Source organism: Hydra vulgaris, chromosome 02 (genome assembly GCF_038396675.1).
Source record: "Hydra vulgaris chromosome 02, alternate assembly HydraT2T_AEP".
In the NCBI taxonomy this organism is placed as follows: domain Eukaryota; kingdom Metazoa; phylum Cnidaria; class Hydrozoa; order Anthoathecata; family Hydridae; genus Hydra; species Hydra vulgaris.
This window is the reverse complement of record NC_088921.1, coordinates 45693031-45715000: the sequence shown is the minus strand read 5'-3', so window position 1 is coordinate 45715000 and position 21970 is coordinate 45693031. Positions and strand designations below refer to the sequence as shown.

Here is a 21970-nt window from a genome sequence, read left to right as displayed (position 1 = left end):
AACAATAACGATAATAATGCAAAATAATGATAACAATAATAATAATAAAAATAATAATAAGTCACTTATTTTTATAAATACAACAGCTATATATAAAAAGTTAGACAGTTACAAACAGATAAAAACTGATCAACTAGATATAAACTTGATATAAGTGTAGCTTTTCTACAAAAAATACACTTATGCAATGTAAGCCCATATAAAAGATCACTATTTACAAATGCAAATATAGATTTTTAAACAACCTTAAGAAAACATTATGCCCCAGTATCATTATGCCCATGAATTACCATACCCTACTTTGTTAAGTAATCAGTTCTACATACCTATAAATATTTGTAATTTAGAGACAAAACAATAGTGTTGAATGCAGTTTATAGAAACAATGAACTTTTACCTCTTTTTCATGCAATTTTAAATTGTATGTGTTCATTTCTTGCAATTCTTTAATAAAATACTGTAGAAACATTCCTTTGTCATGACAACACCAGTGTTTTCTGTTATTGTATATAGTTTTTTTTAACAAATATAAATAACAATGTAAATCAATTTAAATACAAGAAATTCTAAAATACTTCTAAAACTAAAATAAAAACTACACAAAGCTAGACGTGAAAACTGGAGTGAAGCTGGAGTGAAATTTTTTAAATTGTAATTCATTTAAAATGGATTATAATTGTACTCTATATAAAGTATTTAAATATTTTGACAACAGTTAAAAAAACAAAAAACAATTAACCTTCCTAGATAATCATGAGCTGTTCTTAAGAACTCGATTAAAGAATGAGTACCAGTATTTTCTTTGTTCAAACACAAATCACTAAAACAATGCAGAAATGTAACAACATTTTAATTTGAAAATCATTGTTTTAACAAATTTTGGTTTTTGAGCATTTTGGATATTATACTTTTATGGTGCAAGTGCCCATTTGGCTTTTTATGATCTTTTTAATGGTGATATTTAGAAATATTTATAAAAATTAAAAAAAAAAACTTTTATAATAATAAAACCAAATTGTTTAAGTAAAAATGTTTTATTAAATGATTGAAAAAAAAAAAAAAAAAATACAAACAATTTTAAAAGTTTATGAAGCAGTATCCAAGGCAAGGTTGAAACACAATGATTCTCAATTTGCTCAATTGTCATTGATATCTCTATAATCTATAAAAATGAACAAAACAACTTTTAAAATTGAAATCATATAAAGCTGTAGAAATCAAGTCAGGTAATCAAGATAATATTTTAACTAATTAACTATAATTTTAATAAAACAAATTAGTTTTAATACTTTAATGGCAAAAAGTTTTAATTGCCATTTTAAAATCAAAATTTAAATATTGACAAAACTAAAAATCTCTGACTGAACTTAACTTTAGTTTTTATCAAAGATACTAGGATATCTATTGAATAAAAAAAATTATGATTTGAGTCATACTTGGATTCAAGTTGTGATATGGGTTGTGCTTGTAGTTTAAATTCTTAATTGAATGTTTTTTTAATGTCTTTTATGGGTAAAAATTTTTTTGCCTTTGAACCTTCTCATAACAACATTTCCTTCTTCACCTTCTTTTGTATACTAAACATTTTAGGATGCCAGTTTTTCCTAACTTCATCATTAAAAAAACTTCAAAAGTCTTCAATTGGCATGTATTTTGCAAGATTTTAAGGTTTCTCTTTTTTTACAAACAAAATTAGCATTCTTATTATTTAAATTTTTTTGACACAAAAGATTGACCACAACTAAATTTCTTAGCATTTTTTGAAAAACACTGCATTAATTTAACATGGTTTTAATTTTGCTAATTGACTTTTAATGTGTTTTAACCCTATTCTTTTCTCTGCACAATCTATTATAAATGTAATCTATATGGTCAATACTTTATATAGATTTTTTACAATATTTGGCATTTTTTACAATATATAGTAGCTATTATAGTATATATAGTAAATTAAAAAAAAAAAATTTTAAACTTTGAAATGATTATATGCATTTATATTTAACCTATAAAAATTTGTAGGTTGTTTTATGAGTTAGTAACTGGCAATTATTTGCTTGAAAAGTATTTTAAATATTATATATACATATATATATATATATATATATATATATATATATATATATATATATATATATATATATATATATATATATATATATATACACACACACATATATAGCTCTTCTGTCTCCAGTTTATGTAATGGAAATAACTTCTATGAAATTTATTAACAAATATTTTAAAGGGAAGAGACTGGTCATAACTCTCATCAATAAAATTAAAAAAAAATTTCTTTCAATTTTTGCAAGATTAACAGCTGAAGATGGTGTCTTAATAAATACACATCTTTGACTTATGTATCTGGTTACTGTCTTCTAAATAGTCTCCTCGGCAAAAACCTTAAGGTTTAGGAGAAGATTTCTGTACCTTCATCTAATAAGATGATGTAGATGTAAACCTGTGTTAGATTCTTTCTTTGTATTGGGTCTTCTTAAATCTACTTATAGGTTGTTGTTTGTGCCTCCTTAGTATTATATAGGGGAACTTTGTGAATATAAGGCCGCATTTTTTTAATGCCATAATTCAATGCCCTGGACTTATCTAAAAATTATGAAACTGATATCATATTTCTATACTAATTACTTTGTATTAATATAGGTATATTGACTTAAAATATAACAGTCTGTCTTGCAGAAGGATTTAAAAATTCGTGGCCCTGAGTACAACAAGCTTTAAAATTTTTTTGAACTTTGAGATTGTAAAGAGTTCAAACACATATTTTTGATTAATCAGAAATGACAATACTATATATGTAAAACTTACCTTTATAAAGCTGTCAGCAAATACTTGTTTGTCCTTCAATAACAAATAATCATAATGGAACAGTGTATCTGAAAAACAACTATGCAAAAAAAAAATAACTTAAAATATTTCAAAATAAAAAGAAATAATCAATAAAAATAAGAAAGAAAAAACTTTCTTATTATTAAAACTATGTGCATACTCAAAAACAAGAACAAGCAGATGATTCAAATGAACTCTCCAAAGATCAGATATACCAGAAGTAACTGCTTCATTTAATGCAATTAAACAACATTCTATGCAATTCTTTAAATTAAAAGATAAACTTTATGACTTTTTTTTTAAGAATTTTTAAATATAGCATAAAAAAAACAAATAATATAAACAAAATTTACAGATTTACAATTAAATTAATTACCCTAATTTGCCCAGTTTTCAAATAGGATTCAAGCAAGAGAACAAGTTGTAAAGGCCTTTCTGTTGTTAAAACTGTTTTTCCTATCTAAATGTATTTGTTCAAACTCTCATATTAATTAAATTTTAATGAGTAAAAACAAAACAAATATTAAATAAAACACAGCAATAAATTTATTAAACATAAATTTACCCAATAACTTTTTAATTTATTCATTAAATTATTTAACCAAACTCAAAAATAATTAACTCCATAAAAAAAACCTTTTCATTGATTGCTAACTTTAAGAGATCAATAACTTCTTCATATTTTCCAGCATTAAAGGTAACCTGAATCTGTAAACAAATATATATATATATACATACATATATATATATATATATATATATATATATATATATATATATATATATATATATATATATATATATATATATATATATATATATATATATATATATATATATATGTATAAATATATACAGGGCGCGGCAAATCTTTTTTTTTTTTTAAATAAATGTTGACGTTCATATCTTTATTTATTGACGAACATCTAAATTAAGAGGTATATGTCAAATGAGCCAGTTTTATTGTTAATTCTTTCAATTTTTAATTTTTTTTTATTCAAATAATTTTTTATTAAATTATAAGGGTGTTTTATTTTCTAACAACTTTTATTCTAGTTAATAAGTTATTAGATATATCAAAGATGTTTATTGAATTTTATCAATTTTTTATTAATTCGAAACTTAATTAAAAATAATTAAAAATAATTAATATGCAATAACCTTATGACTGTAAACTTTTTTCCATTAATACAAAATAGTGAATTTTTCTCAATCTAGTTTGTTAAATTTATTTACTTATGAAAAAAACGTATAAAATTGAAGAAATTAAAATAAAAGAGAACTAAGAATAAAAGTTGACATTTCTTTTTTCAAACCATTAAAATAATAATATAATATTAAGTATTTGATAAGTTATCATATTAGGTTATTATTAAATACTTATTATTGATATTATAATAATATCATAATAATATTATTATTATAATTATAGTATTAGGTATTTAATAATACAAATATCATATTATTGGTGCTGTTAAACACACAATAAAAATTGAAAACTATAACAAACATAATAGTTTTATATTTTATTGAATTATATATATTTCAGCAAAACTTAAAAAATCTTTTTAAAACTTTTAACAGGGTAAGCAAACAAACATTACTTCACTTTAACGATAATAAGAAAGTTAAAAAAAAAGCAGGCTCTTGAACAAAGCAATGTTTTAGCATGGTTTCTTTAAAGTAAATGCATTCATTTAAACTAAAATTATGGGTGTTTGTGTAAACACATGTAAAAACAATGCTAAAACAAAATTACTATCTTTAGTTGCATACTTAGTTATTTAACTTAAAAGTAATGCTATTAAAGAAAGTTATCATGTTAAAGTGTGGCTTCTTTTGAAAAAACATTTTAAATTTTAGTAACTAATTGTTTTTATAAAGATGTTTTTTTTTATAAATAAAAAACTATCTATTGTCTTAAATGGTGTAGCTCATTCATTAAAGGGAGGAAACAGAGGTTAACTATTGTTCCGATTGGTGCAATGTAGTTAGCAGAATTCAACAGGGTTCTATTTTAGGACCACTGTTTTTTGTTATATTTATTAATGATATGCCAGAAGTAATGACAAATTTCATAAGGCTTTTTGTAGATGATACAAAACTTATTGCGATCATAAAAAATCCATTAGATAGCTTTTCATTTCAAAAAGACATTGATGCAGCTGTGAAATGGACTGAAGACTGGCATATGAAAAAAGTAAAAGTAAAGAAACGTGACATTTATTTTTGTCTTTTTTTTAACAAACGCTCGCATGTTCGTTGATTTGTTGTGCCTTTATATATATATATATATATATATATATATATATATATATATATATATATATATATATATATATATATATATATATATATATATATATATATATATATATATATATATATATACACTATAGCTTATTTATGTGAGCACTTGCTCACTTTTTTTGCTTATCTAAATCGATACAGGTTTTTCAGAAAAAGAAGAAAAAAACAAAGAATAATGAATGAAAAATTAGCTGCCTCATGCCAAACCCTCAGTTGATGTAGCAGCACTCCACTGCAAGTTAGGCTATTTGTTAGCCGATGTACTGAGCTCCCGACAGCAAGCTATTTCAGTATGACATTACACTGCTCACCTAAATCAGCAGTATAAGATATATATATACACACAGTGGTCCGCCATCACATTAGGATTTAGGACCACAGGTTTTTATTATTATTTATTTCAAATAGATTACTTAAACCCACATATGATAAAATAAATATAATATTATTTTTTGTTACATGTTAATTTATTTCCATTCTTAGAATTATTTAATAAAAATTTTATAAATTGGTAATTCTGGCTGTCAGCAATCACATGTCATAGTCAAATATGTGCATATTGGACAATTTATGGTTATTTTTAGTTGTTAGTTTAATTGAAGTTTTAATGTGATTGATTTTAATTTAAAGCATCTGTGCTTTATTTACTTAATTATTTTTTTTAACTTGATAATAATCATTAGGACATTATCTTTAAATAAAGGATTTTATGCTTTTTTTTTCTGTTTATGTAAAGACACCCAAATCTAGCCATTTTTTAAAGTTCTTTATTTAAATTTTCAGTTATGGGGAAAAAATATGATACTACACCAGCAAAATTAAGTCAAACCAGATGTCTTTTACAAAATACAAAAAATTCTCAGCAAAAAATTGCACAAATTGTGAAGTTTTCTCACCAATCCACAATGAGAGTGAGAAAAAAATTGATACAGGGAAAGAGTTTGGTCTAACAAGACCATATTCTAAACGCAAGACAACACCAAGAGCAAACTGTATTAACCAAAATGCCTGGAAAATAGAAAAAAGTCACAAAACTTAATGGTCAAACTTTCATGAAGCTGTGTATATGTATGACCAGTATAAAAAAGTTCTGGAGAATCAGTTGTTTCCCCAAATGGCAGATTGGTCAAAAAATGCCAAAAACCTTATACTTATGCAAGATGGTGCAACTTGCCACACAGCTAAAAGTGTTATGGCTTATTTAAAATAGAAAAAAAGTTTATGTATTGTCATGGCCAGGCAACTCAACTGATCTTAACCCCATAGAAAATATTTGGGAAATAGTAAAGCAAGAGAAAGGAAAAAAAAAATTCTTACAAACAAGCAAGATCTTATGGAAGAGATTATCAGGATCTGGCTAATAAACCCAGACAATAACCCAGAGTTGACAGAAACTATAAAAAAATCAATTACAAGCATGCCACGACGCATCGAAGCAGTCATTGTAAACAAGGGCGGTTTCACAAAATATTAATACTTTATATATTTTTTATATAATTTATTGTAATAACCAATAAATATTCAAAATGTTTAGTTTTAATTGTTTATTTTTTATCAAGTATAACTTTATAAATAAAAGAGCAAGCTTTAAATTGCACCATTATTTTTCATTTTGCCTAAACATTCCTTTTTACACAATATTTACAAAAAATTACAGGTGGTAATAATGTGATGGCCGACCACTGTGTATATGTGTGTGTGTGTGTATATATATATATATATATATATATATATATATATATATATATATATATATATATATATATATATATATATATATATATATATATATATATATATATATATACACACACACAAACACACACATATATATACTTATATACACGCATGTACACACACACACACCTACATACAAAATTTAATTGATATTGTTAATTTTGAAGACAAGTGGGTTAAAAATGAGGTCAAACAAATTTTTTGAAAATGTTAATACCATTTTTTATGTTTTTTGTCATTTTTTTTTCTTCTTAGAAAATGATATTTTATTTGATTTTAACAATAACAGACATACTCTAATTTCTTTAACCATTTGAACCAGAAAATTTCAAACTATCTTCATACTACTTTTTATAATTTTTACTTCTTTTGCAAACAAAATAAATCTTACATAAAGTAAGCCTTAAATATTTGCTAATAGACAAAACTTTTAAAACTACCAGCAGTTTTTAAAACTTTGTTTTTATTTGGAATCTATTGTAAGTACTCAAATCAAATGCGTATCTATCTTGGCTATTCAATCTTTTTTGTTGCAAAAAACATCTGATTTGACCAAAAAAATATATAGCTTTTGAAAAATTGTAAAAAGATATTGTTGATCACTGTAAAATTTATGTTTATTTATTAAAAATTTTTTGATTAGTTTTTTTCCAATTATTTATGATTAGTTTTTTTCCAATTATTCCTGCTCCTCCCTAAAGATTTCAAATCATTTATTATAAAAGTTAAAATCTATAGATTTGTTTTTGCTGGATGTAACTCCTATTATGTCAGCAAACCTACCCAAGGCACCTCTAAAAACCTCTGAAAAAAACTTGTCTCGAAAAAATTTTAAAACTATCAAAATCAATTAAGCCATTCTTGAAATATTAATTTTGAATTTCTGTATAAAAACCATGAATTTGCCTGTCAGTAATCAAAATCAGGCATAGTTTGATTCATATTGTAATTCTATTGCTTCATTTTTTGCTTTGAATTTTGAAGATGTTATTTATTTCAAAGAATAGTAAATAATTGTATGAAACTTCTATGAACACTAAAACACACTTATGAAAGGGACCTGTACCTCATCAAGTGTTTGACTTTGCTGTACAAATTCTAATTTCTTCATAATTGTTCCTAAAAACAAAATTATTTTACCAGTTACTTGATTAGCACTAGGGTATCACTTTGGTACTAAATTACTAAAGAGAAAAAAATTAAATAAAAAAATAAAGTTTTTGCCAAACAATAGCAACTTTTTATTTTTTTAAAAACTAAAATAAGGATAAAACTCAAAAAAAAAAAGAGACTTTAAAAAATTACCAATAAAACATTTTTTATTTAAAAAAAACAAAACAAACAAACAACAGTTAACAAAAAGAAAAACATATGTTTTACGTTGATTGATAATATTATCTCTGCAACAATTTGATATAGATATTTCTTCTAATGATGAAATTGATAAGGTATAAGTACACTAAAAATAAGGTGTAGTTATCATATAGCCAAAAGGGTAAACACCCTAGGTGTAATTATCATATAGCTAAAGGGTGATAGCACCAAAGGTGTAATTATCATATAGTTAAAGAGGTAAGCAGCCTATAACAAAAAGATGTAAACATAAAATAACAACTTTAAAATTGTAATTATAAGTACTCTATTATAAAAATTTATAAGCACTCTATTATAAAATTTTATAATAAAAAAGTTTTTGAAAAAGTTATTAAAAAAGAACCCTTTTATTATCAGAATAATTACGTTGTAATCATTTTGAAAACAAGGAAAAAAAATCTTACATTATTAAGAGCATTCACAGCTTGAGTAATTTCATTTTGCATAATGCAATAATTTGCATGAAGCCAATAAACTACATCAAAAAATAAATATGCAAAATGCTAATTAAAATTCTTTCTATAGAAATTTCTCACAATTAAAATCTAAAATAACTAAAATTTCACACAATTAAAAATATAATAAAGTCAATACAACTAAAATAAAAACACACACATCTTGTTCTAAATTTGAAATCTTGTTCAGCTATTATAGAATTATGTGCACCCAAAAAAGATAAATAATGAAAGTCAGTCAAAAAATCTGTTGCTATTAATTTTCTGCTGTTCAAACTTCTAAAAAAAATAAAATATATATATGTACATCTTACATATTTTTTTTTTTATCTATTCTTATTTTTTTATTATAATTTTAATCTATTTTACCTAAAGCATTTATTATACTGAAAATAAATATTTTTAAACCATAATAACACTATTTAAAATTAGATATACCTGATATTAATTCATGTTGTAAGTGAAACGATATTTTGAAGTCATTTTTTTATTTAATTTTAATTGATTTAAAACTTACTCATATGATTTCTATTTTCAAATATAAAAGAAAGAACTATTTTGTAAACCATTTTGTATACACTATCTAAATCATTATTTTTTAACCATAGTTGAGAAATAACAATTGGCTAAAATGCTATTTAAATAGAGGCTGAACTAAATAGAGACTGAACTAGTAAACCAATATGTCTCGTATAGAGACACTTATTAAATTATAAAAATGTTTATATAAAATCTAGGCTTATTCTAATCTTATTAGATCTCAACATACACTTGTAAAATAAATAAAAATTATTTACTTAAGCAGAATAATTTGACAATTATAATGATTTGAAAGTTTACAGCTGAAATTTCAATAAAAAGTGAAAGTGGTGAAGTGTCCGAATCTCCATATAAAGTAAGATTGAGATATAATATTCCTGGATTAACAAATTAAAATGATTTTGGATCGATTAAATAACCCTACTATTTTAAAATTACCTTAAAAAAATTAAAAAATTTTAAAAATATTTAACATCACTTTGTGGTTTTATGACAAGCATATTGACAAAAAAGGTATTGTTTTCTGCAATGTTCAAAAAATGTCCACAGAAATTGTCTAAACTAGGAACCATTCATACTTTAATACCACTCATTTTTTGACAGAGCAAAGGATAATAGATTAGAAGATATATTTTCAATACATACTATTATGTCTATTACGTTGATGTTATTAAGTCCGTTGTTAAGGGAGATGCGATGTGACTTCTAATAATTAATTGTACATTTTTATACAAAAATTTAAATATGTAGGACAGACAACATTTTTAAGATTAGGCTAATAATAAAAATTTTTTTCATTTCCTAAACTAGTCTTTGGCCTAATTCATATGAAATCACTATGTTTTTCAAAAGTATCTCAGAGTACCACCACAGACATACTTCAAATTTTGACCACCTACATATTTCATGAAATCTGAAAAAACCCTGAAAATTTCAGCTTAATTGTTTAAAAGTTATGATTGAGTCAATATTGACCAAAATTTGAGTATCAAGAGCTTACATTAATTTTTTGACATTATTTTTGACACTATAAATTTGTAAATAAAAAAGATGACCAGAAATTTTGTATATTATTAGTTATTCACCCAAATAATCCATTTATGCAAGTGTTTTTGATTGATATTCAACAATTTTTGAATTATTGTACCTAAAAGTTGCTAAATAATACAATATTTGTAAAATTGTTTAACTTTGATGTGCTACAGTTCATACATAGAGAAAGATAATTAATAATTAGTGTCTCTATTCAATTTAATATGATTTACAAATATGTATTTGTTTCATTTTGTGCAAATAAAATAATTATAACTTTATAATTTATAATAATCTAAATATAAAACATAATTATAATTTAATGTGGCCATAATCTAAATATAAAACATTTTAATTCTATTAACAGTTTGTATTAAAATCTAAATCTTCACAGTATTGTCTTTTTTGATTGAATTCTATTTTAATATTGTTTATTTACAAAATAAGTACCAGATTAGCACCTATTTCGAACCCTGATATTGTATTCTAAGATTAATAATTTAGTATTTAATTTAAATTATTTTATTATTAAATTATAATTTAGTATACTAATATTGATTTTAGTAATTTATTCTAATATTGCTATTTTATTCTAATATTGTAAGAACCAAAAAGTTTTGATTATGTAGAAATAATTATAAAGAAATGTGTATTGATATTTATTTTAGACAGATATATATTTGAATTTTACATTTTAATCCTGGAAATAGTAAAAAATAAAAAAAAGTTTTACTTAGATTTTTTAACACTCCATTTAATTTTTTTAAAGAAATGTTGTGAGGAAAATTTTTAAAAAAGATTGTAAAAAAACTGTAAAATGGCACGATCAATAAAAACTAAAAGGCTATGAACACTATTGTTGAAGTTTAAATTCAAAGAATAGGATATACTTTTTTGAAAAAAACCAACATATCAACAGCAAATCAACTTAAGATCAAACCTGGTCAAAAACTTTGTACAAACTGTATGTATGAACTCAAACTTGAACAAATTACAGAAGTTAGTCAAGACGAAGTTGCTAAAGAAGAAATAATATAGAAAATTTCTGATCATCATTTTTACATACAAATTTAGTCTGTCAAAAATAATGTCAAAAAATTAATGTAAGCTGTTGATACTACAATTTTTCCAATTTGAGTAACAAATCCATATTGACTCAATCATAATTTTTGAACAAATTGGTCAATGAAGCTGAAATTTTCAGGATTTTTCAGATTTAATAAAAAATGTAGGTGTTAAAGTTTGAAATATATCTGTGGTGGTACTCTGAGTTACTTTTGAAAAATTAAGTGATTTCATATGAACAAAGCCAATAATTAGTTTAGGAAACAAAAAATATTTTTATTATTATTCTTATATTAAAAATAAATGCTGTCTGTCCTGCATATTTAAATATTTGTATTAGAATATAAATAAAAAAAAAGGAAACACCTTCTCTCAAAAATTTAAGTCTATATCAATTAAACTCTACTACAGCTCTAAATTATCTCTAAATTCTAAATCTCTAAATTATTTAATAAGTGCTTGAATGAATCTTGCTTTCCTGCATGCTGGAAAATGGCTGTGGTTCCAATTTTTAAAAACTCTGGAGAACATTTTGACTTCTCCAACTATCGTTTGATTAGTATTTTGAAGTCAACTTTTATTCTTGTCTTGACAAAAAGTATTATCTTTTCGATTGCTTAGAACAGGCAGCTGATCTTGAGTCTGATCTTACTTCTGTAACAGATTACAGAGAGAGATTAACCCTACGTCAATCTGTCCCTGCATGCTTTAAAAACTTATATTTGTCTAGTTTTTTTCACCAGACTTAAACTCTTTGGAACTCTCTTCCATCATTATGTTTTTCTGACTCTTACATCTACAACTATTCATGTCTTTTGTCATCTGTTTCCTTGCTTTTGAAATCCATTCTTTGTTATCTAGTAACTCCCAATATAATAGATATTGCTTGAAGCGTTGTTGGCAGTGAATTAAAATTAAAAAAAAAAAATAATAAAAAAAAAATTCCTATCAGTTCCTATAAAGGAACTTTATCTGGAGTTTATAAAGTTATAACCCTGAACATAAAGTTAGATTCTGTGAATTAGTGGTATTTTTGCCAGAACTCAAAGTATTGACTAATGACATTTCTACATTTAAAAAAATTATGAATTAACGCTCCAAGTTTATAAATGCCTTAAAAAAATTTTTTGCAGCTTGAGTATAGGAGGACTTTTTAAACTATTTTTTTAACATAAATTTTTATTTAAAACATTCATTTATAAAAGACTTTAATAATTTATCAATCTATTTAGTTTCACTTTGTTGTTCAACTTTAAATTTTTTTTATATTTTCATCTATTCTTTCTTTTTTTTTTTTTTTTTTTAATTTATAGAAATTAGTTAATTTCTATAAATTAAAAATGCCATTAATTCTACCAATAATTTTATTAACTAAAATAATACCAACAATTATTTTAATTCATCATAACAAAATCTTTAAAAACAATTTATTAAAATATGCATTTCATTATAATTAAGATTTTTTGTTTTAATATTTATTATTAATATTACTTACTATTACTTATTGTACTTACATTGTATGATACTTAATGGATTTAATATTGTACGATACTTAATAGAATTAATATTGTATGATACTTAATATTGTATGATACTTAATGGGTTTAATATTGTACGATACTTAATAGAATTAATACTGTATGATACTTAATGGATTTAATATTGCACAATACTTAATAGAATTAATATTGTATGATACTTAATATTTTATGATACTTAATAGAATTAATTTGCATTAAATCAAAAATATAATTAAATTTTATAAAATATAAAGAAAAAAAAATGTTTTGGTTAACTTCAATCATTTTTTTTTAATTTTTAAACCAAAGAGAGAAAATTACACTAAATAGTTTAAAAATCTTAAATTTACTTTAAAGGAGAAGATGCAGGTGATTCTCTTTTTTCTGTTTCCATCATCATGATCAATTGCTCTAGTTCTAACTCCAAAGCAAAAAGAATCATCTAAAACAAAAGTTTTTTCACTATATTAATTAAAAAATTACTTTTAAATGATTAAATCGCGATGTAAAATGCAAAAGAATTACAATAAATAAAATTAAAAAAAAAATCTAAAAGAATATTCATCAAAGTTATTTTAGCGGTTTTTTAAAAATTATTTTTTAAAAATTATTCACATTAAAGTTTGAGGTATTGATGCACCAAAATTGTCATAGAAAGAGACTTATGTTATTGTACTTAAGAAAGAGACTTATTTTATTGTAAAAACCTTTATTGTATACTGATCATATATACGATATATAGATTTCAGCACAGTCCTTATATATTTTGCACACTTTAAGTTTTAAACTCAACTTTATTTTTGGCAGATTCTAAGATATAAAAGTAATAAAAGAAAGAATAATAAATAAAATAAAATTTTATTTGCTATAAGTACCTTATATCTTGATTGACCTGCCCAAATCCAAACAGATGATGTCATTAATGACACTTCATGCAAGGCTAAGTACACACAGACATTTGTGTTTGTGTGTGCACGCGCGCGTGTGTGTGTGTGTGTGTATATATATATATATATATATATTTCAAAACTACAGTCTGGTGTCATGTAGATTTAAGACTTTAGGATGAAAAAATAGGGCATACAGAATTTGGGGTGAAAAAATAGGACCACTTAGTGAACCAATATGTAATGCAAGAATCAGGGTTTTAATTAAAATAAAAGAACATGTTTAACTAAAATTAAATTAAAATTGATAACTTTCAGGAATTATATTATAATGCTATACCTAATATTTTTACAAAAATGGCATGGGCACAAAGTAACAAAACTCTGCATGGGGTCCTTTATTGCTCTGAACTACAACATTCTAAATTAATTAATCTTCATGATGGTTACAGCTTTGGCAAATTATCAGAGGATGGTCAAATAAAGAAGCAAACAATATATTTATTAGAAAAAGGTCTTGAGGCAATAAACAGAGATATACAGCTATTCATTTGCAAAATAAATAATTGTGTATCTTTGTCTATAGAAAAATACCCTCAAAACCAAAGATATATTTTGATGATATGTTTGAAAATCTAATTTATAATTAGTTATGGAGTTATTTATATTTTTTACTGTTTTTACTTTTTATCTTCAAATATATGTTGTCATATTAAATTGTTAAAAATCTTTCCTAATAATTTCATCATATCAACATTATTGAAAATTCAAGTCTGACCAAATACATGTTTTTGAGTACTACATTTCAAACCAACAAAAATTAGGAAATCAGACCATCAGAATAAGTGAACTTTTAACTTTAACTGATAATTATAACTATATATATATATATATATATATATATATATATATATATATATATATATATATATATATATATATATATATATATATATATATATATATATATATATATATATATACATATATATATATATATATATATATATATATATATATATAACATATATATATATATACTTTTAATTTCCATCCACCATGCCAAGTTGAGCGCAGTACTACCAGGTATGTGGCTGGTTCTCGCTTTTGAGGTAAGTGCTCGACCACTACACCTGGTAGTGGTGTATTTTTAATTTAAAAATTTAGAAAAAAAAATCCTTTTTTTAAAATTTATTTAAAAAACTGGAAAAGGTTTAAATTTTTATTATTATTTTTATTATTATTATTTGATAGACTTCCCGGCAAATCAATCCTTCAGTTGATGTAGCAACACTTCCTTGTAGCATCAGGCTATAAGATAGTCAATGTAGCAGCACTCTCTTGCAGTAGCAGGTTATAAGATTGTCAATGTAGCTACACTCTAGGCATGTTTTACAGTAAAAAAATTATAATAAAAACATTTTTTTAAACACTCTATTCTTCTAATTTTTGTGGTTTTAAAACACTCTAGTCTTTTAATATATTTTTTATTTTTTAAAACACTTTAGTCTTTTAATTTTTGTGGTTTTTCAAAAAACTATAAATTTAATTGCTCTCCTCAATTAAAATTATGCATTTTGACATAATCCTTACTTAATTTTTTCATGTTAGATATCATAGAGTAGTCCTGTTGTTTACCACAAATGGTATGTTTAAGACCTTTACTATAGGAATATATATAGTTCTATAAATTGTTGCATTTGGGAGTACGAAGGTAAAAAATGATTCTTATGCCAACAAATACGTCACTTTTAATTACTTTTGACTTTTGTCCAACATTTCCGTGTTGTCAGAAAGTTAAAACCATTAATCTAATTACAAATTAATCATTTTTTTAAAAAACTGCAAAAACGCAAATTTAATTGACCAGAATGTTTTTATAAACATTCTGAATGTTTTTGAAACATCCTAAATGTTTTTGAAACATCCTAAATGTTTTTAATAATATAAACAATGTTTTTATTTTTATTTTTTTTTAATAAAATGTTTTTATCTTTATATTTTTTAATAAAATGTTTTTATCTTTATTTATTTTTACTGTAAATCATGCATGGAGTGTTGCTACATCGATTATCTTATAGCCTGACTGCAACGAAGTGCTGCTACATCGACTGACAATTAGCCTGACTCGCAATGGAGTGCTGCTACATCGACTGAGAGTTTGGTTGGGTCAAGCAGTCTATCAGTTAAAAAAAAAATTCCGGTCTTGCATTTTAATTTTTCTTTTGTCAACAAAATACAGAAAAACTTTCTGACAACCAGAGCTTTAACATTTAAAAATGGATAAAGTTGGGTATTTTTGTGCGAATACATAAACTTTTGTTGAATAAAAAATAAAAACTGGTTCAAATCTAATGTTTAAGGCTTATAATAATGTTGTTTGCTATCACTGATAGCAAATAACATTATTGTAAATATTTTACAGCCAACCACCCATGTAATATTAGGGTGATAGGGGGTGCTGAACATGCTAGTCACAAATTAACACTTTTAAGCATCCAAGACAATAATATAATAAAAGCAAATCATGACTAGTGGCAGCAGATGTCCAAAGGGTGCCAAAGAAAAGTTACGTAAAAAAATAAGGTCCTTCACTGATATAGAAACATTTAAAATAATAGGGGCGCCAATCAGGGTTTTACTTAGGCAACGTGATGGCTCTCCATGCCCCCAAGGACTTTCTCTTTATAGGTATTGCTAAAAAAAATTAATAAAAGAACAGCGAGTTCAGGCTACCCCCTCTTCCATATAGTGAAGTTGTGTAGGGAATCCTAACTACTGCTATGATCGATATATTAAAAAAAAAATTTATTTTAGGGAACAAGAAAGCGAAAAAAGAGGTTTAAAAATGATTTTATTTTTTAACCCTTTTATTTTCCTTTAAAAAAATGAATCAATTCATTTTTTAATATTTAAACCTTAACTAATATAAATTCAATTTTATAAATTTATATAAATAAATTGTTCTTATTATAATTAATATTACAAGAATTACATTAAACAGTTTTTTTTTAAATGCTTGGAACAAAATAATTGCTTTTGGTAACATTTCTATGATTTTCTTTCTTACTCTCACTTTTAGTAAGAATAAAGTGGTGCCTTATTTTGAGACCATAAACCAGTTTTGATGCTTCGGTTACTGACTTAACTGCACATTCAACTCACTGAGATTCTTTTGCGTTCATCAGTTCAACAGATGAAAAATAAATTGTAGTAGGAGGTTCCACTTCAATCTGGCATATTTGAACAAGATCAATCCAGCAGTTACAATCAAAATAATTTTTCATTATTGTTTTGAGTTTAAGCTTAGGAACAAATTCTATTTTCCTCATTTAGCTTCTTAATAATGAGTATTCGATCTATGGCTTTGTCACAATTTACTTTCTCATTATCCATTATCATGCAATAGAGAAAATTCTCCTGTAAACAGCAAAATGAATTTCCAGCTAAGTTTTAAAAGACGACTTCTTGTATCTTTTTATCTTGCAATTTAGTCAATTTTAAACAGAATTTTTGCTGAATCTTTATAATGACCTGATTGTTTTATAGCAAACCAAATTGGAGAATATACTTGGACTATATACTTCGCTATCATAACCAACTCTGCCAATGGATTTGTTTCTCTAGTATATTTATACATAATCCGTAATGCAAGTGTCAACCACCTTGCATGGTTCACAGGTCCAGGTTTTGTGATTGCATATTTTTTTGAAACTTTACCTGTAGATATACCAATGGTATATTCATATAATTTTCTTTGATCATTACTTAAATCAGAAACAACACATTCATCCACAAATGACTGAATTTTGGACATTATTGTAGAAAAAACTATTAGAGGGAGTTCATGTATGGAGTTTTCTGAAACCGATGAATAAACTGGACCTCAATATTTCTTTGGATCATTTGTGTTTCCCTCAAGAAGAATAATTACTTGTCTTAATGGCAATTCATTTTGGTGTAGTTGGCATCCAACTAAATGTAATTTTCTATTAATAAATTTTTCTAGCTTAACAACGAGACCATTGTCTGTACCAGTATTTGAACTTGTATTGTCAAGAACCACAGTTTCAAGAGTTTTGGTGCTATAAAACTCATTTAAAACTTCTTTAGTTGCATTTGCTTTGGAAACTCCAGTTCCACTTGTAATAACTTTATGTGTTAAATATTATGTTAAATATTAAGTTAAATATTATTAAATATTAATATAATGTATTAAATATTTTCTTGTCTTTGTTCCACTTTCTGCAGTGAGATGTGTTTCTTTTTCAATTCCAGGTATTATAATGGGCTTACCTTCTGAATTGTAAGCAACTGTGTGAAAAAGCATTTCTTTATCTTTTATATCATCAAAATCTGATAACTTTTAATTGAAAAACCTCTTGACTATGATCAATTTCAAGTTGTTCTCGTATTCTTAACTCCTCACTTTCTTTTCTGTAATGATAATAGTTCTTTCAGCAGCTGTTACTATGCCATAGTCAATGAGTAATCCTGTACCTAAATGAGCAGCGGCATTGTTACTAATTCCATAATGTATTACTGTTTTTGAAAAGTTAGGCAAGTGTTTGTAATTGTATAAAGTAGACATCTCTTAATAAAAATCTGGATCATTGTTACTTTCATCGTCATCACAATCGTTATCATCAGAATAAGGGTCATCACACTAAACAAAAATTAAATATATTTGAATTAAACAATATACTTGCAGTTATATATATATCAGATATCAGTTGTGCTAGCCCAATAGCACTGGTTAAACCAATTTAAGTACCAATTTAAGACACTTCTTTCTAAATATTTAATTGTACTTTTTTCTTCATCACAATTGCATAATATGTGCTTTTTTAAACAACCTTTAATGTCACATCTAACCAGTCTGCAGAAATGTCACATCTAACCAGTCTCCAGAAATGATTTAATTAAGTTGTTAAATATTATTTACATTTTAGAATAAATATGAATTTAATAAGTTAATAAAAATATAATTTAAATTTAAAACTCGATGAAGAAGTTCTTATTATACCTGTCATCAAAATTAGCAACAGGTAGTTCACAATCACAAGCAGACAAATCAAACAATGAATCAAAATTCTTCTCGAAATAAACAATGCTGGATTTGTCCCCTTTTGATTTTTTATGTTCAGCAAACCAAATATTTTTAAAAAGTAACTCCTTTTTTCCGTATACTTCTCTTGTGGATCAAGGGGAGTTTAGAGTTCACTTTTCTCCATAGCTCAATAAGTTTAATGCTTATTTGAGAAATAATTTGTTGATCAATTATTTTTTTGGCAGTGAGTTGTTTATTGAGTTTGTAGCTAAACCGTATAACTTGTTTAAATATGGGAAGGTCGCTAACAGGAAAATCATTTGGTAGCCCTGCAAACCGAAAACTTGTTCAGCGAGTTCTTCTTTTAAGGGACTTAGCAACTTTTCCCATTTTATTTATTATTTATTTGAAAACAAGATTCAGTTACATATTTTAAAATACAATCTTTTATTTCTTATTTAGTTACATTTAGTTACATTTACATTTTTTACATTTAGTTGCATTACTTATTTAGTTACATTTATTTCTTATTTAGTTACATTATTTAGGTCGATGCAATTAATATAAATTGTAGAAATTGTAGATTATTATTTTTAATATTATAATTAAAAATAAAATTATAAACTGTAAAACAAAAATAGTATAATATAATTTTAATATTACTTTTATAAATTATAAATTTTTTCATGACTATAATACAATACAGCAAGAAATGTAGAAATAAAGATATTTACTAAACATAAAAGCTATAAAAACTACTGATTATGAAATATTGTCATATATATATATATATATATATATATATATATATATATATATATATATATATATATATATATATATATATATATATGCGGTAGTGGTGTTGTGGTAGAGCATTCGCTTTATAAGTGAGAGGTTTCGAGTTGGATCCCCACCAAGTCCCTGTAAGTACTAGGCTCAACTTGTTTCTCTGCGCAGCGACCTTGTTTGTCAAGGTTCAAGTTTCGGAGTTATAGAGTTGAGAGAGGGTTGCAACCACAAGTAGCCTCCTCATCTGTAGCGGCCTTATTGGCCTTGGGAGGTGAAATAAAATATATATATATATATATATATATATATATATATATATATATATATATATATATATATATGTGAGTATTGACTGCAATGAAAATAATTAGCAATATATAACAAAATGTAACTTATTTTTATTAAAAAAAAAAAATTCCAACCATTATAGTGGTTTGTTTACATCATTTGTATAGAGATTTATTGTTTTACTGTTCCATGCAGCGCGCAAAAAACATAATTAGTTAAATTTGTAATTTTTTTTTTTTTTATAAAAAAACATTCAAAATACCTCACCCTCATCAATTAACCATTTTAATTAAAAAATAGTTACATCATTATTCTTAGTTTTTGTTACAGAATTTTCCACATCTATACCAATTTTAAATGGTAAAAATGGAATTGCCCTAATATATATATATATATATATATATATATATATATATATATATATATATATATATATATATATATATATATATATACATACATATATATATATATATATATATATATATATATATATATATATATATATATATATATATATATATATATATATATATATCAACCCTCGGAATTAGGGTCGGCATTCTGCAATGCCAACCTTACTGCTGATCTAAAAGTGTTTGAGTTTGGCAAGAAATTGCCAATCTCGTTTCGACGTTTTATGGTAAGACCTTTGTATCAAACTTTTTTGCCGACCTCTAAAAGATTGGTTTGGCAAATTATTGCCAACCTCAATTTTCCTAATTCTGAGGGTTATATATATATATATATATATATATATATATATATATATATATATATATATATATATATATATATATATTAATGCTGAACTAGTATTAGTAAAATAGTGTTAGTATTGGTGCCCACTCATGTGTATTTGACAGAGAACTCTTGGCAGCCATTGCAACTGAGGTAATGGCAAGAAAGATTTGCAGCACTTTTTTTATAAGTAAACAAACAAAAGTGTATGCAATTATTTAACTTATGTAAACTTTAATTATGTAATGTCAAAGCATACATCAAATTTTACAGCTTTATATTTACTTGAGAACTGCATTTCCGCACTACCTTCTTAACTTTGATTTATAGCCATTTCATAAAGTCTTTTGTTTATTAAATACTGTTAAAACAATGACCGAATTATATGCCTTAGTGGCCAAAGTGGTTAGCTTGGAGAGGTTCTGAAATGCATCACCTTGGTTCAAAATAGATCAAATTAACTAATTTGACATTTCTATCTCAACATGATCAGTTTTACGGATCCTTATTTGCTTTGCAAATAAATATAGCCTAAATAAGAGAGTTGAAATTTTTTTATAGACTTAACTTTGTGATAAACACCTTAAGAAATGTCTTGCAATTGTCATTTATGTTACTTATGTTGGATGTTTGTGTATTCAATTAGGTAAATCTGTGCATCTAACGCAATAAAGAGTCAGTTCTTTGCTTTTTTTTTTCTTTTTTTTTTCTTAAAGTAGAAATTAGATAAGTTCAGAATTTTTCTTACAAAATAAATAAACAGGGTTAAAGTGTTATACCCAACATAGTTTTGTAAATTGTAAACTGTAAATGGAGTAAGGATCTTTTAATAAGCTCTCTACTTATGCTGAGAAGGTGCTTGTGTTAAATTTTTTTGCTTATCAAGCAACTTTTTTAAATGAATAATTTTCTACTGTTTACTTAAAAATATTAAAGTAAATAAGGTATAAGTATAGAAATTATCAGTGTGGATGTGGCAGCAATTCTTTTTTTCATTTTTCTTTGCTTTTTTGTTATTTTTCTGAAAAAGCTGTCTATATACGCTATAGTCTCTGTGTGTGTTATATATATATATATATATATATATATATATATATATATATATATATATATATATATATATATATATATATATATATATATATATATATATATATATATATATATATAAAAATTATAAGAAGATTGCAAGCAAAAAAACAGTTAAATAATTATACTTTAAACCTTATTGTTAAAAAATATTTTTACTAAAGCAGACAAATTTAAAACTTAATATTTAAAAAAATCAAAGATAAATATTTTTTTTTTGTATTTTTCTTTGCAAACAATAATTTT

General features: G+C 24.5%; 1 protein-coding gene across 3 annotated transcripts in view; it reads right to left on the bottom strand.

Moving 5' to 3' along the window:
* Positions 1-21970, bottom strand: part of LOC100202535 (calcineurin-binding protein cabin-1) — a 114728-nt gene that overhangs the window by 36944 nt on the left and 55814 nt on the right. For all 3 annotated transcript variants that reach the window (XM_065791088.1, XM_065791089.1, XM_065791090.1), the window contains 12 exons: positions 13228-13319; positions 8881-8999; positions 8670-8740; positions 8272-8350; positions 7958-8010; positions 3481-3552; positions 3221-3304; positions 3005-3108; positions 2824-2902; positions 1074-1162; positions 740-820; positions 398-497 (listed from right to left, as the gene is read on the bottom strand). In XM_065791088.1, coding sequence (XP_065647160.1) covers positions 398-497; positions 740-820; positions 1074-1162; positions 2824-2902; positions 3005-3108; positions 3221-3304; positions 3481-3552; positions 7958-8010; positions 8272-8350; positions 8670-8740; positions 8881-8999; positions 13228-13319 — 1023 coding nt within the window. The remainder of the gene's footprint in view (positions 1-397; positions 498-739; positions 821-1073; positions 1163-2823; positions 2903-3004; positions 3109-3220; positions 3305-3480; positions 3553-7957; positions 8011-8271; positions 8351-8669; positions 8741-8880; positions 9000-13227; positions 13320-21970) is intronic.